Raw genomic sequence first — 22500 nt, forward strand, 5'->3', positions numbered from 1 at the left:
AACCCATGTCCAAGTATGACCAAATGTTATGCTTCATTAACTGGTAATCCAAATTGTTAAAATTTAAAAAAAATAAATTATATAAAACTGGCCTCATTTTTTTTTTTTAAAAATAAAGTTTGATTTTTATTATTATTATTATTTTTTATTTTATAAATAGATTTAAAATAAATACCAAAAAATATTAAAAAATTATAAATAAAAGCAAAATATTTTTTTTTATTTTTTTTTATTTTTTTATATTTTTTTTAATATTTATTGAAGTAATAGTGTGAAATTTTTTATTTATTATATAATAGAACATGTGAATAGAAAAACAAGAATATACAATATTTTTTAAAAAGAATGTAGTTTAATTTTCATTTTAGCCTTGTATTTGACTTGATTCCTCTTTAGAATCAAATTCCAATTGTTCTGAAATTCTTTTGCAAAATTTTGTAGCAACTATTTTGGCTTCTTCTCTTGTAGGAAGGTTTGACACAACATTATCAACATGGATGATTTATAAATATATTTATTATTTTATCTAAAATGGATTTGTTTTTTTCCCTCTCAACTACTTCATCCGCCTTTTTTTGAAATTCTTCAATATTTTTACCATAACTTCCAATTTCTGATTGAAGAATATCCTTTTTAACTTTCATTTCATTTTCTTTATCTTTTTCCTTATTATTTTTATCTATCACTTCATTTCTATTATGATTGGCTATTAAAAGGGTCTTTCCTGATTTTTCAGCAAGGTCATTGGCAATCATAGACTTATTTTTTGCCTCATTTGCCAAAAGATCTGCAATTTTGGAAGTTGATCTAATAAGTTTAATTGAATAGTCAAAATCGCCTTCTTTAGCTTCAATTAATCCATTTTTAATAAAATTTAAACCTTGAATTGATTTTAAAACAAAAACATAACATGTTTCGTTACAAGATTTAATAAATGTTTGAAATTCTAGCATTATTTCCAAAATATTAGTGCTACAGGGAAAACCATAAGAGGAGGCATAAGAAACTTTAACAAATCAATTAATAATAAATAAAATTTTTTTATTTTAATAGAAATTTTTAAAAGTAAGTATTTTTTATAATGCTCTTAATTTTTTATTGCAAATTATAAAAATTAATAAAAAAAATTAAAATAATATAGGCTATTAAAAAAAAACTTTAAATGGTTATTACAAAAGTTAAAATACAAAATAAAAGAAAAAACACATTTTTTATTATCTGCAAACTAATAACCATTTAAAGTTTTTTTTTTTTTTTTTGGAAAGTGGAAAATGTGGGGTGAAAATAACAAAAAAGTTAATATATATTAATAAAGCATTACATTTTAACTTAAAATTAATATTTTTTTAAAAACCATAATTTAAAAACTTAAAAAACAATTTTTTATTTATTTAGTTTTTTTATTTTTTTCTAGATAAATATAAATAAAAATGGATCTACAAAAAGAAATTATATTAAAACAATAAAATAAAATTGATCAACTTGTGGAAAATTCAATTTTCAATATAAAAGAAGATATTAAAAAAAAGAATGAATCAATAAATGTAACAAAAAAAATATTATTAGAGACATCAAACCTAGTTGTAAAAAATGCTCAAACCACAACCAATTTAGGTAATTTAAAGGGTGAAATTGAAAAAAAGTATGCAAAATTACAAAGTGAAATAAATAGTCTCAACAATTACATAAATAGAGAAAGAAATGAAATTAATAATCTAAAAAGAGAAAATGACCGAAATTCACTTCCCCTGATCTTTAGGTTATTAAATCCATTTGGTGCTCTAATTGTTCTACTTTCAGATTTAAGTGGATTAAAATCAAGAGTAGCTTACAAACAAAAAGAAGTTAATAGAATGTCAAGAGAATTAGATTGTTTGACAAGCCAAAAAACACTTGTTACTCAATCACTCTCATATACTGAAAAAGAGATTGTCCAATTTAACAAAACTAAAAATTGTTTAGAGTTGTCACTCAATGGACTTGGTATTAAAAAAACTAATGATGAAAATTTAAAATTTGGATTGGAGTTATTAAAAATTGAATTTGGTATTCTTTCTGTTGACTCTGATTTAAGTAGGGAATTATTAGAAATTGGTAGAAATCATGTTCCCAAATATGAAGAAAAATTAAAGATTTTATTCACTGAAAATAATTTAACCTTTAATTTAATTGAAAACTAAATAAAAAACAAATAAAATTAAAATCTTTTTTTTTTTTAATTTACAATATATATTTTGTATTTTATTTATTTATTTTAACTATTACTATTTATTATTATTATTATTGATTATTGATTATTGATTATTGATTATCGATATTTTTTATGGTATCTGAAAATGTAATTTTCCTTGGAGGGACAGGAGGAGGTTGTGATTTCTTGGATCTACCACAAACCAATTCATAGTCATCAGATTCAGTATCAGAGATTGTTTCATCAGATTCTAATCTTTTATGAGTTTTAAATGAAACACTACGTCTATTTGATGTTTTATTTTCTTCATCACTACTATCTCCATTTTCTTCACTGTTAATTTTACTATCATAATCATTATTATTATTATCGCTATTATTATCTATACTACTATTAATATTGATATTACTATTTTTACAATTATTATTATTATTATTATTATTATTATTATTATTATTATTATTATTATTATTATTATTATTATTAATAATATTATTATTATTTAATAATAATAATGGACTGCTTATACTATTTAAACTACTTTCAACATCAGCATCAGCATCATTGTCATCATCATTATCGGACAAAGATAAAGATGATAATTGATCCTCTTCTTTAATTAATTGATGTTGAAGACATGATCTAAGATCTTCCATCCATTCTATTTTTTCAGTATGACTTTCTGCTAATAGAACTAAACTAAATTCACAAGTTTCAATTTCAAAAGAGTAAACTGTATTACTTTTATTACTATTACTATTATTATTATTATTACTATTACATGATCTTCTTAATGTTTGATCCTCTGGATCAGCACTACCACTAGTAGCATCACCATTTCCACCTTCATATTCACCACCATCATCATCACCATCTACGCAAGCTTCACCTTCATCATCACTTAAAATATCAGATACATCAACAACTTGATCTAAATAGAAAACTTCTTTATATTTAAATTCTTTACCAGTTTCTTCTGATGGTTTATATTTTACAAATAATAATAAATCACTAAATAAAAAGAAATAACTATCTTTTTTGAATGTATCTTCAATTTCTAAGAAACCTTCTCTAATATAAGTTCTTTCTTTATCCATTAAATTCTATTTTTAAATAAATAAATAAAAATAAAAATAAAAATGTTAGTTAAATATTAAAAAATAATAAATTAATAAATTAATAAAAATAAATAACATACAAATTGTAAATTTTGAATTGAATCTTGAATTGAAAGGATTTTTCTTTTATTTTCTACAGCCATTTTTGATTCATTAACATGATCAGCAACTCTTTTAATATTTTCTTTTGCATTTTGAAGCATTTGATAATCTGGATGAGTTGAAGGTGTATATTTAATAACTTCTTTCAATAAAAGAATATATCTAACAATTCTTTGAATTGGCATAATTAAATAACTATATAAATCCAATCCATTGTGTGTATCTTGAAATATTTCAAATGTATTTACTAATTCTTCAAAATTACTATTACTTTTTTTTAATCTTTTAACTCTTTGATATGAATTATCATAATTATTAATATAATTTGTATAATTATCTTTTAAAAATTCACACTATTTTAATAAAATTAAAAAAATAAAAATTAGTATTAATAATTAACATATACATACAGATTTTAATTATAATAAATAATTAATACAAACTTTTTCTAAAAATACATCACCAATTGTAATATTTGAATCAAAAATACTATCACCAAAAATATTATTATGATTTTGATTTTGATTTGAATCATCAATTGTTAAATCATTAAAAGGTAAATTTAATTTTAATTTAAATTCTTTTAATAAATTAATATGAGATCTTAAAAGATGTTCCCAATTACCAAAGATTGAAGAGATTTCATCATTTGAAAGAATTGGTGAGTTTGTATCTAAAGAATTTAATAAAGGTACAATTAAGAGGTTATAAACTGTTGAGAGGGATTTAACATAACTTTGTTCAGTAGCAATGATTTCTTCAATGACTTTTTGTCTTCTAGTATCCATTGGAATTGATTTCATTTGATGATCAGTATCGAAATTCTCTCTAATTAATCTTGTGATCATACAAAGTGAATGAATATCACCATTGAATAGATCATGTGGTGAGATATCTGAAACATTGTGAACTGAATTCTCTCTAAGGAAATTTAAAAGTAAACAAATATTTTGCATAAAATGCCATGGTAGTACAGGCTCCCTTGCGAAAATTCCGACTTTTTGTAATGTTAATTCTTCCAACAATGTCAATAACGTTACACCATTTCTCAAGTCATTAGACATATCAGATCCAATCTGTAATGAATGATGTGCTCTCAAATGATGATTGATCCAATCTTTTAAATCTTTCATATCTTCTGGCGGTATTATTACACCACCATTACCACTACTAGTATTACTACTACCATTACCAAACTTACTATGAATAATTGAACTATACATTTTCAATGGCGAGCCATCACTACCACCACCACCACCGATACCCCCATTGCCACCATTGCCACCATTGCCAATATTCTTTATTAATGGTAGTTTCAAATGTGAATACATCTTATTGACATGGTTTCCTAAAACATGTATATTTGAAATTACGAAATTTATATTCTTCTCTTCAAATAGATCAGGTGTATCGAATAAATCAGTTTTCTTTAACCCAACCACTAAACAACCTTTTAAATAATTTCCAATATTTTCCATCTTTTTAAAACTACTATTACCATTGTTTATATAGAGTATTGTATTTGGTATGATGGTATTTATAACTCTACATAATAGAATACCATCTTTTAAAGAGGAACTAAATGACGGTAATTTAAACTTTTCTTTTGTCACCTCTTCAATCCAATCTTGTGCTGCTTTTTGAAGTTCTGGTGAGAATTTAAATGCTTCTTTAGTTCTAATATCACTATTCAATGATGATACTGCTGGTATTTTAACTGATTTTCTCCATTTAGCTTTCTTTCCATTTGATGATTTATTTAATGGATTATTACTATAACTATTATAATTACTACTACCACCACTTGCACTCGTTATTGAAACTGGTGATAAATCACCATTACTTGTATTATTATTATTATTATTATTATTATTATTATTATGATTACCACCAAATAATGGTGAAACTGGAGTTGTTGTAATTTTAATGATTTTTCTTTCACCTGCTAAATGTATACCATTATAACCTTCAATTTTAGAAGCATGTTTACCTAATACTACAATATTTGTAATCACTAACGAAATATCTTTATTTTCATGTAAATCGATTGAATTGAATAGGTTTACACTTTGTAAGCCTAATGTTTTACAAGCTTTTAAATAATTTTCAATATTTTCCAATTGTTTAAATGATATTGTACTTTCATTGATTCTCTTAATTGTACCACCTCTTAATTTATTAATTAATCTACATAATAATACACCATTTTTAAATAACTCATAAAAAGTTTTATCATCCTCCAATTGAATCTCCAATACATCACAAACCCATTTTCTAGCGGTTTGTTCCAATGATGAATCATATTTAGCTTGTTTCTTCTTTTCAATATCATCTGTTAAACTTGTACATGATGGTTTCATTTGTAATGATGTTATAACACCTTGATGTTGTTGCTGTTGTTGATGTGATGTTGATTGAATACTATTACTACTTGATGATAATAATGGTGATGGTGATGATGATAATGGTGATATCAATGGACTTGAAACCGATGGTGATGTTATAAAATTATTACCACTCTCATTGTTTGTAATTGGTTTTGGTAATGTTGAACTACCACTATTCTTTAATTTAGATGATTCGTCTTTACCATTATCTTTATCTTTTTTGCTACTACTACTACTACTAGCAATGGTATTTCTTTTTGAACTACCAAAAAAATTTGAAAACATTTAATATATATATCTTTTCTTTTTTTTTTTTTTTTTTTTGGATTTGATTTTTATATCTTATTTTATTTTATTTATTGATGGCAAGTTATTTTTATTTTATGTATATTTAAATTTAATTGATTTATTTATATTATTTATTTGTTTATTTATTTTTTTATATTTGATTATTTTTTAAATCTGATTTAATTTATTTGTTTGATCTGATTTTATTTATTTATTTTTATTTTTAATTATTTTATTTTTAATTTTAATATATATATATTTTTATTATTACAATTATTGGTGGTTATTTTTATTTATTGCTATTTTTAGTAATTTTGATATTTTTAGTTTTTTTTTTTTTTTATTTTTATTTTTTTTTTTTTATCTTTTTTTTTTTTTTAACCAAGATATATTATTTTTTTATTTTTTTATTTTTTTTTAATTGCTTCTTTTGTTTATTTATTATTTATTATTATTATAATACTTTTTAAAAATAATTATTTTTATTATAATTGTTTTGAAAACAACCTCTTCGCACTATAAAAAAAAAAAAAAAAAAAAAAAAATTAAAATAAAAAAAAAAAAAAATTAAAATAAAAAAAAACTGAAAGAAAAAAAAAAAAAATTATTTGAATCCACCCCAAACCCAAAAAAAAAAAAAAAAAAAAAAAAAAAAAAAAAAAAAAAATTGAGATAATCGAGATGATTGGTAACTCAATATTCATATGTTTATTAATAAATATATAAAAAAAAATATATAAAAAAAGGAAAAAAAAATAAATAAAAAAAAAGGAAAAAAAAATAGATCTTGAGAACTCAAATTAACTTGAAAATTGTGTTTTTTTTTTCCCCTTTGGTTTTTTTTTTCCCCTTTGGTTTTTTTTTTGGAAACTGTCTATCTTTTTTGATCTTTATAAATAATAAATTGTTCTTCAATTATTTGGAATAAAATTACAAGTTTAAATAAAAAGGAATTCAAGAAAAGTAAATTAATCAAATATTTTGAAAAATGGTGTTTTTTATTTTTTTTTTTTTTTTTATATTCCAATTTTCAAAGATTTCAAGTTTTACATTTATATTATTTTTAATTCAAGATTTTATTTTTGGAAAAAAAAAATATAAAAAATAAAATAAAAAAAAAAAAAAAAAAAAAATATATCTTTTTTTTTTCTTTTTTTTCTTTTTTATTTTTTTATTTTTTTTTATTTTTTTTTCCTTCAACAAAAAAAAAAAAAAACAAATAAATTTAAATTTAGTCATTGTAGTAGTAATAATTTTATATGTTAATACTCCTAATAAAATATTAGTATATCAGGGTTATTAAAAATAAATTATTATCACTTTCATTAACTAAATTTTTTTTTTTTTTTTTTTTTTTTTTTATAATAATAATAATACACTTATTAGTATATTTTTTATTTAACATTTAATTATCCTTTTATACATTTATACATTTATATTTATTTATAAAAAAAAAAAAAAAAAAATTCATATAGTATTTATTAGTTTTATATTTATTTATATATATATTTAAAAAAAAAAAAAAAAAATAATAATAACCTCAATTTAAATAATGTCAAATAAATCTCATACATCAGAAAAGGTTCAATTGAATGAATTTCTTCAAAAGAAAAAGCAACCCATACCAATTTATCATACTGAAAGCAAAGGATCCGAACATAATAAAGATTTTAAGGTATAAAGTGGTAATCATAGTTTGTTATAATAATTATTATTATTATTTAATATGATTACTATACAGTTTTATAGTAATCATATTAAATAATAATTATTATTATTATCACTATTATTATCTCTTTTTTTTTTTTTTTTTTTCTCTCTCTCTCTCCACCTATTATCTACTAACATTAAAAAAAAAAAAAATAAAATAAAAAATAAAAAAAATAAAAAAAATAAAACATAAAATATTTAAAGTCTATAGTAGTAGTAAATGGAAAACAAATTGAATCAGATTGGAAAAAGAGTAAAAAAGAATCTGAAAAAGATTGTGCAAAGAATATATTAGAGTTTATAGAAACACTAGATGGATATCCTATATACTTCACACCATTCAGTAAAGACCCCCCACAAAATAATAAGAAAATTTATGATGAAAAATTACAGGCAGTATACAATAGTGTCTCTTCAGGAATTGAAGGCTTAAACAATAATAGTTTTTTCACTAAAATTGAAAATAACAATAATAATAGTAGTAGTAATAATAATAATAACTTGGATCATAACCATTCAAATGACAGTAGTCATACTTCCACAGATAATAATGATAACAATAGTAATAATCATAATAATAATAATAATAATCAAATAAACATTGATTTAACAATGGAAAATGTAAATATATCACAATCAAAAACAATCACTAACGAAGGTACCTTAAACAACGACAACGACAACAATAACAATAGCATACAACAACAACAACACCAACCACAACCACAACAACAACAACAACAACAACAACAACAACAACAACAACAACAACAACAACAACAACAACAACAACAACAACAACAACAACAACAACAATGTTTTGATAAAGATAAAACAAATTTAAAAAAAAAAAAAAAAATTCCTTTCTCATATAATACAGACTTAATAGAACATATTGATCTCTTTAAAAGACAAGATTTTCCACAAACTTATCCATCTCGAACAACGTATACAGATACTGGACATACACAACAATTACAAAAACAAGTTTTCTTACTCACTGAAAAAATAGGGCTGATGGAATTATTTTATAAAAAACAAATTCGTGTCATTTTAAAATCCCATCATAATTTAGAAACAGAATTGTCAGCTCTTAAATCTTTTGTTGAAGATTGTTCTGTCACACCAATTGAAGGCCTTGAATTATATTCCATACCGGTTCCTTTAAACCCCAATGCAAAGCCTTCAGCAGGTACTACACCTGTATTGTCAAAATCAGAAACTCAAAATGAGATAATACAACCAACTAAACCACCAACTAAACCACCAGCAAGTTGTCTCATTAAAAAGAAAATACCAAATGTAAATATGAAAGCCACTAATAAAACAACAACAACAACTTCAACATCGACTTCAAATAGTTCAACAACAATAAAAACAACGGATTCATTTAAAAATACCACTAATAATCAACATCCAAACACATTGAAACCTATGGTATCTAAAATAAACCAACAAACATCAGATTTTATTTTTCCACTACCCAAACCTATTATCAGAAGAAATCCTATTGGAAATGGTAATTTGGAAAAAAAAATAGAAAAGAAAAACTCTAAACCCAATACTATTGTTTTAGGAGTTGATACTCAGTCACAATCAAAAACCAAAATTACACCATCACCAACAACACCACCACCAGAAACAACACCAACAACACCAACAACAACAGCAACACCAACAACACCAACAACACCAACAACACCAACAACAACAGCAACACCACCACCAACAACAACAGCAACACCACCACCAACAACAACAGCAACACCACCACCAACAGCAACAACACCACCACCAACAACAGCAACAACAACACCACCACCACCACCAATAATAGCAACAACAAAAACAACAGCAACAGCAACAGCAACAACAATACCTATAGATTTAAATGAAATACAGATACCAATTAGATCTCCTCAAGATTTAACAGTAAATCAATCTATGATATCAACAGCTATGATGATAGCTTCAGCGGCTCAAAGAAATCCAAAGCTAACAATGAAATTGAAAAGAAAGTTGGAAGAATCTCCAACATTGATGAGCAAACTACAAAAGATTCAATTTGAAAAAGAAGAGGAGATTTTATGTAGTCAAGACTTACATTCACCAATAATGAGTCCACAATCACCCACCCACCAACCAAAAACTTTAGAACCTCTTTCACCTACAAAGAAGAGTACTCAGAAATCACCTCCACCTACAAGCCCCTCTCCTATTGTAACAAGAGCAAGAGCTTCTTCAAATTTATTACCAATACAAAATTTAATTTCAAAAAAATAAAACTTTATTTAACATATAGCACCAAATTTCATTTTATACTTTTGTTTTCATGTAATAGTAGTATTAATTATAATAGCAATAAAAATTACATTTATTATATGGATTTTTTATTTTTAATGTTTACTTTCCTATTTGGGATGAAATTATGAATCGATTGGTATTTTTAGAATTGTTTTCTTCTATACAAATTATATTCAGTTTATATCTAATAAATATATTTTGTCGTGAATTTTAATAAAAATAAAAATTTTAATTTTTGGATTCGTTTTAGAACTCCATGATAGGATAATTTTTATTTTTAGATTTATTTTATTTTATTTTTTTTATTTTTTTTATATTTCTATTTTTTTTATTTCTTTTTTTTTTTATTTATTTTAATAATAAAGAAAAAGTCAAAATAAAATTAGAATATTTTTATTAGTGTATTTTAGGATCTCCAATTTTAAAAATAGCCAAACAATGTTAAATTCTTAATATATAAAAAAGTTGATTGTTTTCCTGGAAAATGTCAGCATATTTCATTACTTTTTTTTTTTTTTTTTTTTTTTTTACTTTTTTTTTTTTTTTAATTATATAAATAGAAATTTTCTATTATTTTTTTTTTGTTTATTAATAAATTAAAAAAATGTCAATATCATATAAAGATTTTAGGTATCCAGAATGTTGGAAAAGAAATCCAAATTCAAAAAATCAATATTTTGCAGAAATTTTTAAAGATTCAATTAAAGTTGGTATATATGAATTAAAAAATCAAAAACATTATTCATATATGGAGGATATTGTTGGAATTTGTAGATATTTTTATCCAACTATTGATAATGAACAATTGACATTATGTGGTACTTTTATGAATTGGTTATTCTTAATTGATGACTTTTTAGAATATTACAAGTGAAAAACAAAATGAAATTCTTAAAAGTCATGAACATATTTTATTCACTGATCAATTTTTAAATAGTGATGTTGAACCACCTACACTATGTGAAAAGTTAACAATCCTTTTACAAAATAGTTTAAAACAATGGGCTATTAAATATAAGAAATTGGAAACTTATAATATAACAATAACAACATTAATCCAATGGATGTATTCGGTGTACCCATTAAATAAAATCTCTGATTTGACAGATCCAATTCATATGGATTTATATACATTTATTCGTAAAGTTAATTGTGGGGTTCCATCATCGATCGCTGTTGTTCTTTTAGTTGATAAAGAAATAAATGAAATTGATATTTCAAAAATTTTGTTAGATCCATTTTCACGTATTTTAGAAAATACTTCAATACACATTGGAATAACTAATGACTGTGCCTCATATAATAGAGTTTAAAGTTGGTATTCATAAAAGCAATCCATTATACTTTTTACAAATTAATGAAAATTTATCATATGATGATATATTAAAATCAATAATAAATAAATGCAATCAAAGAGTAAATCAAAAAGTTAATGATGAAGAATTGTTATTAAAACAATTAAAAGAACAAGGATATACTGAAAATCAATTAAATCAAGTAAATTTAATTTTAAACTATATTCATTATATTATTCAAGGTAATATAGGCTATTCAATATGTTCCAAAAGATATAATTCTATAGATCAAGAAGATAAAACCTTATTTGAAAAAAACAGATCATGTTATATATAATATTTTTTTAATTTGCTAAAATAAACTTTAAAACAATTAATATACTTTTTTTTTTTTTTTTTTTTTTTTATTGTTTATAATGTTTTTATTATTATTTATGTATTAGCAAACATTGAACATAATCCTTTTCAATTGGGTAATAACCACTTTGACCAAAGGCATCCTATAATCATACATGTCAATGGCACAGTGAATGTAACTTTCCAGCTTTCTTCAAACAGAGTTTCCCTTTCAGAATAGATTCCCTCCCATTTTATTATTGTTCATTTAGTTTATTTTATAAAATAATAAATATTAAATAAATATTAAATATTATTGAAAAAAAGAAAATATTAAATAAAATGGGGTTGTTGGTGGTGGGTTCGGTTGAAATTGAATAAAAAAAAATAAAAAAAAATTTCTAAAACACACTTTTTTTTATAATTTAATTTTTGTATTAAATTAAAATATAAATAAAAAGTTTAATTTTAATTCTCAATGAAAAAAAAGATTCATTTTTTTTTTTTTGTATTTCAATATAAATTCAATATGAAAAAATATAGGATGAATTAATAAATTTTAAAATTATAAAAAAGAATAAAAAAAAAAATTAATGAGTTATATTTATTTAAAAAACTAATTTAAAATTAATAATTACCACTAATTTAAATTAGTATTAGAAAAATTGGCAAAAAAGATCTAAATTCTAATAAATAATTAGCCCCAAAAAAAATTAAATTTTTTAAAAAAATATTAAAAGATACATTTCCCTAAATAGTTATTATCCTATTAGGATTACCAAATTTAAAAGAATGTTTTACTTGAGTATTTTTTTTTTTTTTTTTTTTTAAAAAAAAGAACCAATTCTGGTTGCACCAATCTTTTTATTTTTTAAAAAAAAAAAAGAACAAATTCTGGATGCACCAATCTTTTTATTATAATACTTAAAATATTTATAGTTTAAAAAAGGGGGTGTTATTTTCATTTAAAAATGATAAAAAAACAATATATTTTTTATTTATAAAAATAATTAATTGATTTTTGGTTTTATAATTTGAAATTATATTTAAAATAAAATTAAAAACCAACTTTATATCCAATTTTTGAAAACAATAAATACAAGAAAAAAAAAAAATTTTAATTAGTTTTAAAATAAATAATTAAAAAAAATGAATATTTTATTAAAAGATTTTAAATACCCAGAGTCATGGAATAAAAGCCCAAATCAAAGCAATCAATATATTGATCAAGTTTTTGAAGATACAAATAAAATTGGAATTTATGAATTAAATAATCAAGATCATTATTTATACGTAGAAAATTTATTAAATGTTACTTCTTATTTGTATCCAACCTTTGATAAAGAGCAATTAAGATTATGTGCTACCTATTTGCATTGGTTATTTTTAATTGATGATTTTTTAGAAGACGAATACAATACAATGTCTGAAAAACAAAATGACGTTATAAAAAGTCATGCACAAATATTATTAACTGGCCAATATTTGAATAGTGATGTTGATGTGAAACCATCAGAAAAATTAACAATGTTTTTACAAAATACTTCCAAAGATTGGGCAATTAAATATAATAAATTTGATGTTCATAATATTTATATGACAACTTTATTTCAATGGTTATATTCAGTTTATCCATTAAATAAAACCACAGAATCAACCAAACCAATTCATATGGATTTATATACATTTATTCGTAAAGTTAATATTGGTGTTGCAGGTTCAATCATTGTTGGTCTTTTAGCGGATAAGGATATTACTGATATTGATATTTCAAAAATTTGGTTAAATCCAATATTCACACGTATAATGGAAAATTCAACTATCCAAATTGGCCTTGTAAATGATTGTGCATCCTATGACAAAGAATATGCCAATGGTGGTCACATCACTAATCCATTATACTTTTTGCAAGTTAGAGATAATTTAACATTTAATGAAACACTTAATTTTATTGTTAATAAATGTAATCAAAGTATAGATGAAATAATTAAAGATGAGCAATTATTATTAAAACAATTAAAAGATCAAGGATATACTGAAAATCAATTAAATCAAGTAAATATAATTTTAAATTATAATCATAATTTAATTCAAGGTAATATTAATTGGTCATTAATTTCAAAAAGATATAATAATCATGATGGTAAACCTTTTATTTTTGAAAATACAAAATCAAAATACATTTAAATAAAAAAAAGACATTTATCATTTATAGAATCGTTATTATATTGCATTTTTTTTTTATTTTTTTTTTTACATAGTGTTCGATTGAAATTTGAGAATGAGATTAATAAATATAAGGTTGTGTTTTACAATGTTTTATTATTATTATTATTATTATTAATTATTGTTTACCAGTGTCAACTGTACCACCAGCTTTCTTTAATTTAACAGCAGATGGATCAAAGGATGGCATAATTGGAACTCCACCAGATGGAGGTGGTCTATTGGCAGCTGGTTTCTTTAATTTAACAGCAGATGGATCAAAACCCATTGGCATCATTGAAACTCCACCAAATTTATTTGGTGATGATTTTGATGGGGAAGTGGTGGTAGTGGTAGTTGAGGTTAAAGATTCACTTTCTTCTTCATCATCGTCATGTTTTGAATAACTGATTACCTCTTTAATTGCTGGATGTTCAGATAATTTACGAGTTGATTTCTTTCTAGTAATCTTAACTTTTGGTCTTTCCAATGTCATATGTTGTAATTTCTTATAACTAGCTTTGCCACCCTCTGATTGGTCATCATCACCATCATGACCTCTCTTTCTCTTATCATGATGAGAATGATCAATTGATGGTGATACTGTTTTTGATTGTTGTTTTTCTTTTTCTTCTTTTTCTTTTAATGCTTTTTGTTCATCCTCTAATCTTTTATTTTCTGCTTCGGCTGCTAATCTTTCCTCTTCTGCTTTCTTTGCTGCAACTGCTGCAACTTCTTCTGCAATTCTTTTAGCTTCTTTTTCAGCTGCTAATCTCTCTTCCTCTGCTTTCTTTGCTGCTTCTGCTGCTAATCTTTCTTCTTCTTTCTTTGCTGCTTCTGCTGCTAATCTTTCTTCCTCTGCTTTCTTTGCTGCTTCTGCTGCTAATCTTTCCTCTTCTTCTTTCTTTGCTGCTTCTGCTGTTAATCTTTCTTCTTCTGCTTTCTTTGCTACTTCAGCTGCTAATCTTTCCTCTTCTTCTTTTTTTACTGCCTCAGCTGCCAATCTTTCTTCTTCTTTCTTTGCTGCTTCAGCTGCTAATCTTTCTTCTTCTGCTTTCTTGGCTGCTTCAGCTGCTAATCTTTCTTCTTCTGCTTTCTTTGCTGCTTCAGCTGCTAATCTCTCCTCTTCTGCTTTCTTGGCTGCTTCAGCTGCTAATCTATCTTCTTCTGCTTTTTTGGCTGCTTCAGCTGCTAATCTTTGTTCTTCAGCTTTCTTGGCTGCTTCGGCTGTTAATCTGTCTTCCTCTGCTTTTTTGGCAGCTTCTTCTGCTAATCTGGCTTCTTCGGCTCTTTTAGCTTCCTCTTCAGCAATTCTCTTTGCCTCTTGTTCATCAGCTAATCTCTTCTTCTCAATTTCAGCTAATCTCTCCTCTTCTTCTTTCTTGGCTGCCTCAGCTGCTAATCTATCTTCTTCTGCTTTCTTTGCTGCTTCAACTGCTAATCTCTCCTCTTCAGCTTTCTTTGCTGCTTCAGCTGCTAATCTGTCATCTTCTGCTTTTTTGGCAGCGGCTTCTTCTGCTAATTTCTTTGTTTGTTCTTCTTCAGCTAATCTTTTCTTTTCGAGTTCAGCTAATCTATCTTCCTCTACTTTCTTTGCAGCTTCTTGAGCAACTCTGTTTGCCTCTACTTCCTCTGTCAATTTTTTCTCTTCTGCTAATCTTGATTCTTCAGCTAATCTCTTCTCTTCTGCCAATCTAGCTTCCTCTGCTAATCTCTTTGCTTCTTCTTCTTCTGATCTCTTCTTTTCGAGTTCAACCAATCTCTTTTCTTCAGCCAATCTAGCTTCTTCTGTCAATCTTTTGTTTTCAGATTCTTCAGCAGCCAATCTATCATTTTCAAGTTTCTTTGCAACAGCGGCTTGTTCATCAGCTAATCTTTTCTTTTCTTGTAATTCTAATTTTCTTTGTTTTTCTTTTTCCAATTGTTCTTGTTCTTGTTTTTGTTTTTCTTCTTGATCCTTTTTGAATTTCTCTTGTCTTTCCTTATCCAATTGTTCATTTCTTTGTTTTAATTTTTCACGACGTTCTTTTTCTAAACGATCTTTCTCTTGTTTCTCTTGTTCTTCTTTATCACGAATTTCTTGTCTTTCCTTTTCCAATTGTTCATTTCTAAGTCTAAGTTTTTCTCTGTGTTCAGCATCTTCACGTTCTTGTCTTTGTTTCTTTTCATTGTTAACACGATCTTGTTCTTCTTTTCTCTTTCTTTGTTCTTGTTCACGCTCTTCACGTTCTGCCTCTTCTTTTTGTTGATTTAATCTCTCTTTCTCTTCTTCAATCTTTTGTTTTAATTTTCTTTCTTTCTCTAATCTTTCTTTTTGTCTTTGTTCTTTACGTTCTTTTTCATCTTTTTCTCTACGTTGTTTTGCTTCTTCTCTTTCTTTTTCTAATTTTTCAATTCTTTCTTTTTCTGCTAATGTTGATGTTACAGTTGGAGTTGTTGTTGTTGTTGGAGTTGTTGTTGTTGTGGTGGTAGTGGTAGTGATTGGAGTATGAGTTGTATCAGTAGTATTTGAAGAAGATGGTTCAGATTTTGGGTTTTCCTGTTGTTGTCCTTGTTCTACCTTTTTATCAATTTCCAATTTATTATTTTCTACCAATGTGTTTGTTGCATCATTTAAATCTTCATATGATGGTTTTCTATTGCCTAATGTTGAATCAATATCATAAATTTCATCTAAAAATAGAATTTTAATTTTAATTTTTTCAAAAAAAAAAAAAAACTCCAAGTTATTATTAACATTCTTTTTTTTTTTTTTTTTTTTTTTTTTTTTTTTAAAATTTAAATAATAAATTTTTAAAAAATTTTAAAAACTTACCACCAAATTTTAATTTATCATCAGTAATTCTTTGAATAGTTGTACCAGAAGGAGCGAAAAAGATTGTTAATAAAGGTAACTCTGCTAAATAGAATAAAACAATACCAGTCATATGGACTTCATTCATTGCAACATCTTCTCTAAAACTAAGTAATAATGGACTCTCTTTTAATTGATCAGGATTACTAATTAATTGTTTCTCTTTTTCAATTGCAAGTGGGTCTCCTTTTGAAACTTTACGTAATGGATAAAATGATGACTCTTTTTTAAGTGTTGGAGGGTTGGATGCTGTTGTAGTCGTTGTTTCTTGTGCTGGAGTTCCATACCACCATGAATAAAAGTAATCTAAAAGTGCCATATTTTTTTCAAAAAAAAAAAAAAACAAAATAAAATGAAATAAAAATATATAAATATGTAAATATATATATATATTTAAGAGATATTACTATAAATTATTTATTTATTTTATTATTTGTGGAATTTTAATATTATACAAGTTATCGATATTTAAAAATAATAATTATTATTCTTTGAATAATCAAAAAAAAAAAAAAAAAATTAATGTTGTGTGTATTAATATTTAAAATATAATTTAGGATGTGGGTGTTAATTATTTGAATTGTTTTATAAAAAAAATTAAATTGAATTTAATGAAGATTTTTTTTTTTTTTTTTTTTTTTTTTTTTTTTTTTTAATTTATTTTTATTTATTTTTTTTTTTTATTTTATTTTGTCGGGGTTCCTTAGATTGGTTTAATCTAAATAAAATTTATTTTTAAATTATTTTTTTTTTAAAAAAATTAAAAATTAATTTTTTAAGTTATTTGATTAATTATTTGTGTTTTTGAGTTTTATTATTATTATTTTGATTTTATTTTATTATTTTTTTAAGAAAAAAAAAAAAAAAAAAAAAAAAAAAAAAAAAGAAAAGAAAAAAAAAAAAAAAAAAAAATTGAAAAAAAAAAAAATTATTTGAAAAGAAGGTTAGTATCATTATTTGAAATTGAAAATCCAAAGTGTGAAAAAAAGTAAAAACCCTCCAAAAAATTTTTTGATTTTTGATTTTTTTTTTTGATTTTTTTTTTTTTTTTTTTTTTTTTTTTTAAACATAATTATTATATTTACCTTAAAATGAAGTCCAATTAAAGAAAATACTAAACATTTTAAATCTTGAATTAAATAAAACATAACTTTTAAACCTTCTGGGTCATCACTTTTTTCAACATCCATTAATGAACCAATTTTAGTTGTCTTTTTATTTTTATTTTTTATTTTTTTTAAAAAATTAAATAATGGTTAATAGAAATAAAAATAAGAATAGAAATAAAAAAGTTAAAAAAGTTAAAAAAATTTATAAAAGGAAATATCCCAAAATGACAAAAAAGGGATTTGTTATGAAATATGATGATGATAATTATCATTAAAAGTGGGGGGGGGGGGGGGGGGTATGATACATACAGAAAAAGAGATATGTTCATCTTTAAATACGATTTCAAGTTCTTGTTTACCTACAACATCAGGTTCTGGCCAATTCTTATCATCTTCCAACATTATACCTGAATCTAAAATCACCTTTTTAATTTCTGAAATTACACCATCACTAACACAAACTTCTTTTCTAATTAAATTTTCACTTTTATAATGAGAATTATTCGCATATCTTAATTTATTTCCTGATCTAAATTCAAATTCTAAAAATTCATGACCATATTTACCTTTATGTCCAACACTATTTTTTTTTTTTTTTTTTTTTTTTTTTTTTTCAAAAAATTAATATATAATTCAGTCTGATAACTGGTTACAATTACCACACCCTATTATTTCGAGTACAGTAACTATGAATATAACAAACTATTTTAATCCAACTTACTAATATCTAAGATAAAAATCATCTTTTTGTTTTTGAGTCTCTGTTTTTAAAATATCTTCTGTAGTTTGAGTTTCTGATGATGATGTAGCTGTTGCTGTTGTTTTATTATTATCATTTTCTGGGCTTGTTATATCCATGGCTGAATCAGTTGCCAATTCTATTTTTGTATCAACATCTGACATTTTATTATTTTTATTATTATCACCTTTTTCTGATATATTATTATTTTTATTTATTATTTATTTTTCTTTTTTTTATTACTTTCTTTTTCAATTCCAAATATTGGGTAAAAAAAAAAAAGTAGCAAAAATCTTCCTGGTTCTGGTTGATCTACAACAAATATCTTTGATGGAGAAAAAAGGAATGAAAAAAAAAAAAAAAAAAATGAAAAAAAATAAATAAAAAAAAAATAAATAAAAAAATATAATTTAAAAAATAATAAAATTAAAAAAAAAAAAAAAAAAAATTAAATTTTTAATAAAAATTCGAAAAAAAAAAAATAAAAAAAATAAAAAAAATAAAATCTACCCCACACACCACAACAAATAAAAATTAAGTTTAAACTAAAAAAACATTTTTATATTAACAACAATAAAAATAAAATTAATATTAATAGTAATAATAATAATAATACCAATAATAAACATAAACAAAACACTGGTAATAAAAAATTGTTGATAATAAAAAAAATAATAATAAAAGTAATAAAATAAAAAAAATATAAAAAAAAAAGTTAAAAAATCACAATTTCTTGTAATATGTTTAAAAAATTTCAAAAATATACTTTCATTTCATTTTTTATATATAATAATTTAATTATTTAATTTTTTTTAAAAAAAAAAAAAAATAAAAAAATAAAAAGAAAAAAAAAATAAAAAATAAAACAGCATAATATTACCATTTAAAAAATAATAATAATAATACATAAAATAAATAAACAAACAAATAAATAATAAACTTTTAATATTACATATATATGTATATGAACAATAGTGAAATTAAAAACGAAAACGATATGGAAGATATTAATTTTTTAAAAAATTATGATAAAAACGATTTAAAACATGCAATAAAATCATTGACAGGTGTTGAGGTTAGTGATGATTTCATATCTATATTACAAAAACAAATTGCAAGTAATGGTGATACAGAGATTGATTTTGATGAGTTTAGGGAAGCATTTTCACAAATTACTAAATCATTATATCCAAATGGGATATTGGGTAATAGTGATAATCATAGTAATAATGGTGTCATTGATGGTAATTGTAGTATGCTGCATCAAAATGGTAATAATGGATGTGAGTCTAAAACCCAATCGAACCCACCAACACCACAACCAACACCACAAAGATCTAGAAGTAATTCATGTTCATCATCAGTTTCACAATTATCAGATTTACCATCACCACCCAATTCGCCACGTAATTCAGATTCTGAGAATTCATTCTCACCATACTCATTCTCACCATTATCTTCATCACCACCTAAATTCATTTATGCATTATCAACCTCACCTGGTGGTAGTGGTAGTGGTAGTAATAGTGGTAGTCCACCTAAACCAACCTATTACTCAACTACGGCCAATATATTTAATAAACCACCTCCACCATTAACATCATCACCAAGACGACCAAGATCATCTTCAGTTAGACAATCACAACCAATTGGAATTACAAAAGAGCCATTAAATGATGATCAACATATAATGTTAATGAATCATAATAGTGGAAGTAATCATCACCATCATCATCACCACCATCATAATAATAATAATAATAATAACAATTTGGTTGGTAATAGTACATTTAATTCACCATCAGATAAATCAAAATATAAACCACAACCAACTCAAATAAATAGTCATAGTCGTAATAATAGTCATCATAATTCACAAAATAGTTTACATACAAATCAATTATTTAAATCATTATTAAATATGGATGAAAATTATTCAGATACAAAGAAATCTAGGTCAAAACATAGTCATCAAAGAAGGTCACCTATTGCATCAATTGAAAATTCTGATAATGAAGATAATGGTAATAATAATAATAATAATCAATTTCATATGGATATCGATTGGTCAAAACAATTAGAGAATAAAAATAAAAAGAAATTTACATATAAAATTCAAGATGGATTAGATAATGAATCAAATTCATCATCAGAATCTGAAGATATATATAATACTTTAAATTTTAATTTTAATAATAATAATAATAAAAAGCATAGTAGTAAAAAAAGTAATAAAAAAAGTAGTAGTAATAATAAAAACAATAATAATAAATTTAAAGATGAAATTGAATGGGCAACAGAAGAATTTTATTATGATCCAACATTAGACAATTCAGAGGATTTACATCAAGTTATATCAATTTTAAAGGAGAAGTATTCATTATATTCAAATAAATCTAGTGAACTAGAGAAAAAGGTACAAACTGCATTGAAAACTAATAATCAATTAGAGGATGATTTAGATGTAATAAAAAAGGATTGTATAACATTATCATTATCTAATCAAGCATTGAAAAAGAATAATCAAATTTTAGAATCATCATTAGAGTATCATAATACAACCAATGCTCAAATTAAACAGAGTTGTTTCAATTTGGAGAAGGAGAATCAAATTCTAAAGAAAAGATTACAACTATTTGAAGATCAAATGGAAAAGAATCAATTACTATTGGAGAACCAAAGATTGGAGCAGGAATTACGTGATTCCAAATTCAATTCAGAGATTGAATTATTGTCAACACAATATTCTAAAACTATTCAATCGATTAAATCAGAGTATCAGAAAGAGTTTGAATTGGAATATAAGAAAAATAAAGATTTATTAACAAAGAATGAATTGAAATCAATGGAGATTCAATTGGAGAATCAACAATTACGTCAACTACTATTGGAATCCAATAAGAATTTAGAACATCTTGAAAAACTTTATGATGAAAAGATTAAAGAATATCAATCTCATCAAGAGGAATCTCAAAGTCAAACAATCTCTCAAGAAATCCTATCAACTGAAAATCAAAAATTAAAGAAACAACTTAAAAAGAGTGAATTACAAAAGATTCTTGAATTGAAAAATGAAATTAAACGTACGAAAAAAGAACATCTTCATTATAAATCATTATTACTTCAAGGTATTAATGATTTTAAAACAATTGAATCTTCAATTAATAAATTTAATAAATAAATATGTAATAAAAAAAAAAAAAATAAAAAAAAAAAAAGTAATTTCTTTTTTTTTTTACCATTTGTATATATATAAAAAAAAAAAAAAAAAAAAAAAAAAAACCCTATAGTCTATATATATATATATATATATATTTATCTTTTTACTATTATTTATTTTCAATTATATTTACAAATTAATACATATTAGATATATGTATTATGTCTTATTTAGTTTTTTGTTTCTTTTTTGAAGATTCACCAGATTCTTCTTTTGGAGTTGTTGGTGCAGTTGCAGTTGTAGAATTTGTTGATTCTTTTGATTCTTTTGATTCTTTTGATGTTGTAGTGGTTGTAGTTGAAGATGTTGATACAGCTAAAGCAGCAGCATTGGTTGCAGCAGCAGCTTCATCAATTTCTTGTGGTGGTATATTTTCAGCGAAATATTCAGGTTTTCTAATGTTAATACCATATTCTCTTAATGCTAATGAAAGATCATCTGTTGTTAATACTAATGCTTTATCTTTTCTAGTTTTCTCTCTTGATGTACCTTGTAATCTAATCTTACAAAATTGTAAACTATCACTTGTTACATCTGATATAAACTTTTGTGTTGCTAATGATATTAATCTTTTTATTCTTTGATCTGTACATGAAAATCCTGTTTTATTTAAATAATATGTTACAACTTCATCTGGTATCT

At 23.6% G+C, this 22500-nt stretch overlaps 10 protein-coding genes across 10 annotated transcripts in view; 6 read left to right on the top strand and 4 right to left on the bottom strand.

Moving 5' to 3' along the window:
- DDB_G0269420 (hypothetical protein) overlaps positions 1-60 on the top strand; it is a gene marked incomplete at both ends in the record, with an annotated part of 400 nt that extends 340 nt beyond the window's left edge. The window contains one exon of the mRNA XM_640860.1: positions 1-60. This exon is cut by the window's left edge and continues 118 nt beyond it. Within this exon, the coding sequence (XP_645952.1) occupies positions 1-60 (60 nt within the window).
- Positions 61-488: 428 nt separating this feature from the next.
- DDB_G0269422 (hypothetical protein) lies at positions 489-953 on the bottom strand (the record flags this gene model as incomplete). The annotated part of the gene is made up of 1 exon (XM_640861.1): positions 489-953. The coding sequence occupies one exon, from the start codon at positions 951-953 to the stop codon at positions 489-491; it is 465 nt and encodes a 154-aa protein (XP_645953.1).
- A 318-nt stretch (positions 954-1271) lies between these two features.
- On the top strand, positions 1272-2180 carry DDB_G0270512 (hypothetical protein; the record flags this gene model as incomplete). The annotated part of the gene is made up of 2 exons (XM_640862.1): positions 1272-1295; positions 1530-2180. The coding sequence occupies 2 exons, from the start codon at positions 1272-1274 to the stop codon at positions 2178-2180; spliced, it is 675 nt and encodes a 224-aa protein (XP_645954.1).
- Positions 2181-2301: 121 nt separating this feature from the next.
- On the bottom strand, positions 2302-6083 carry gxcB (RhoGEF domain-containing protein; the record flags this gene model as incomplete). The annotated part of the gene is made up of 3 exons (XM_640863.1): positions 2302-3294; positions 3390-3764; positions 3855-6083. The coding sequence occupies 3 exons, from the start codon at positions 6081-6083 to the stop codon at positions 2302-2304; spliced, it is 3597 nt and encodes a 1198-aa protein (XP_645955.1).
- Positions 6084-7638: 1555 nt separating this feature from the next.
- Positions 7639-10079, top strand: DDB_G0269426 (hypothetical protein; the record flags this gene model as incomplete). The annotated part of the gene is made up of 2 exons (XM_640864.1): positions 7639-7761; positions 8001-10079. 2 exons carry the CDS (start codon positions 7639-7641, stop codon positions 10077-10079), a joined length of 2202 nt encoding a protein of 733 aa, XP_645956.1.
- Positions 10080-10704: 625 nt separating this feature from the next.
- DDB_G0270514 (hypothetical protein) lies at positions 10705-11732 on the top strand (the record flags this gene model as incomplete). The annotated part of the gene is made up of 3 exons (XM_640865.1): positions 10705-10934; positions 10999-11345; positions 11416-11732. The coding sequence occupies 3 exons, from the start codon at positions 10705-10707 to the stop codon at positions 11730-11732; spliced, it is 894 nt and encodes a 297-aa protein (XP_645957.1).
- A 1148-nt stretch (positions 11733-12880) lies between these two features.
- Positions 12881-13918, top strand: DDB_G0269428 (hypothetical protein; the record flags this gene model as incomplete). The annotated part of the gene is made up of 1 exon (XM_640866.1): positions 12881-13918. One exon carries the CDS (start codon positions 12881-12883, stop codon positions 13916-13918), a length of 1038 nt encoding a protein of 345 aa, XP_645958.1.
- Positions 13919-14075: 157 nt separating this feature from the next.
- On the bottom strand, positions 14076-17109 carry DDB_G0270864 (hypothetical protein; the record flags this gene model as incomplete). Its single annotated transcript, XM_640867.2, has 2 exons — positions 14076-16609; positions 16752-17109. The coding sequence occupies 2 exons, from the start codon at positions 17107-17109 to the stop codon at positions 14076-14078; spliced, it is 2892 nt and encodes a 963-aa protein (XP_645959.2).
- Positions 17110-17493: 384 nt separating this feature from the next.
- On the bottom strand, positions 17494-18802 carry magoh (mago nashi protein; the record flags this gene model as incomplete). Its single annotated transcript, XM_640868.3, has 4 exons — positions 17494-17508; positions 17876-18001; positions 18209-18479; positions 18621-18802. 4 exons carry the CDS (start codon positions 18800-18802, stop codon positions 17494-17496), a joined length of 594 nt encoding a protein of 197 aa, XP_645960.3.
- An 833-nt stretch (positions 18803-19635) lies between these two features.
- DDB_G0270516 (hypothetical protein) lies at positions 19636-22442 on the top strand (the record flags this gene model as incomplete). The annotated part of the gene is made up of 2 exons (XM_640869.1): positions 19636-21766; positions 22009-22442. 2 exons carry the CDS (start codon positions 19636-19638, stop codon positions 22440-22442), a joined length of 2565 nt encoding a protein of 854 aa, XP_645961.1.
- Between the last annotated feature and the right edge of the window lie 58 nt (positions 22443-22500).

This window comes from Dictyostelium discoideum (genome assembly GCF_000004695.1).
Source record: "Dictyostelium discoideum AX4 chromosome 1 chromosome, whole genome shotgun sequence".
Classification (NCBI taxonomy): Eukaryota; Evosea; class Eumycetozoa; order Dictyosteliales; family Dictyosteliaceae; genus Dictyostelium; species Dictyostelium discoideum.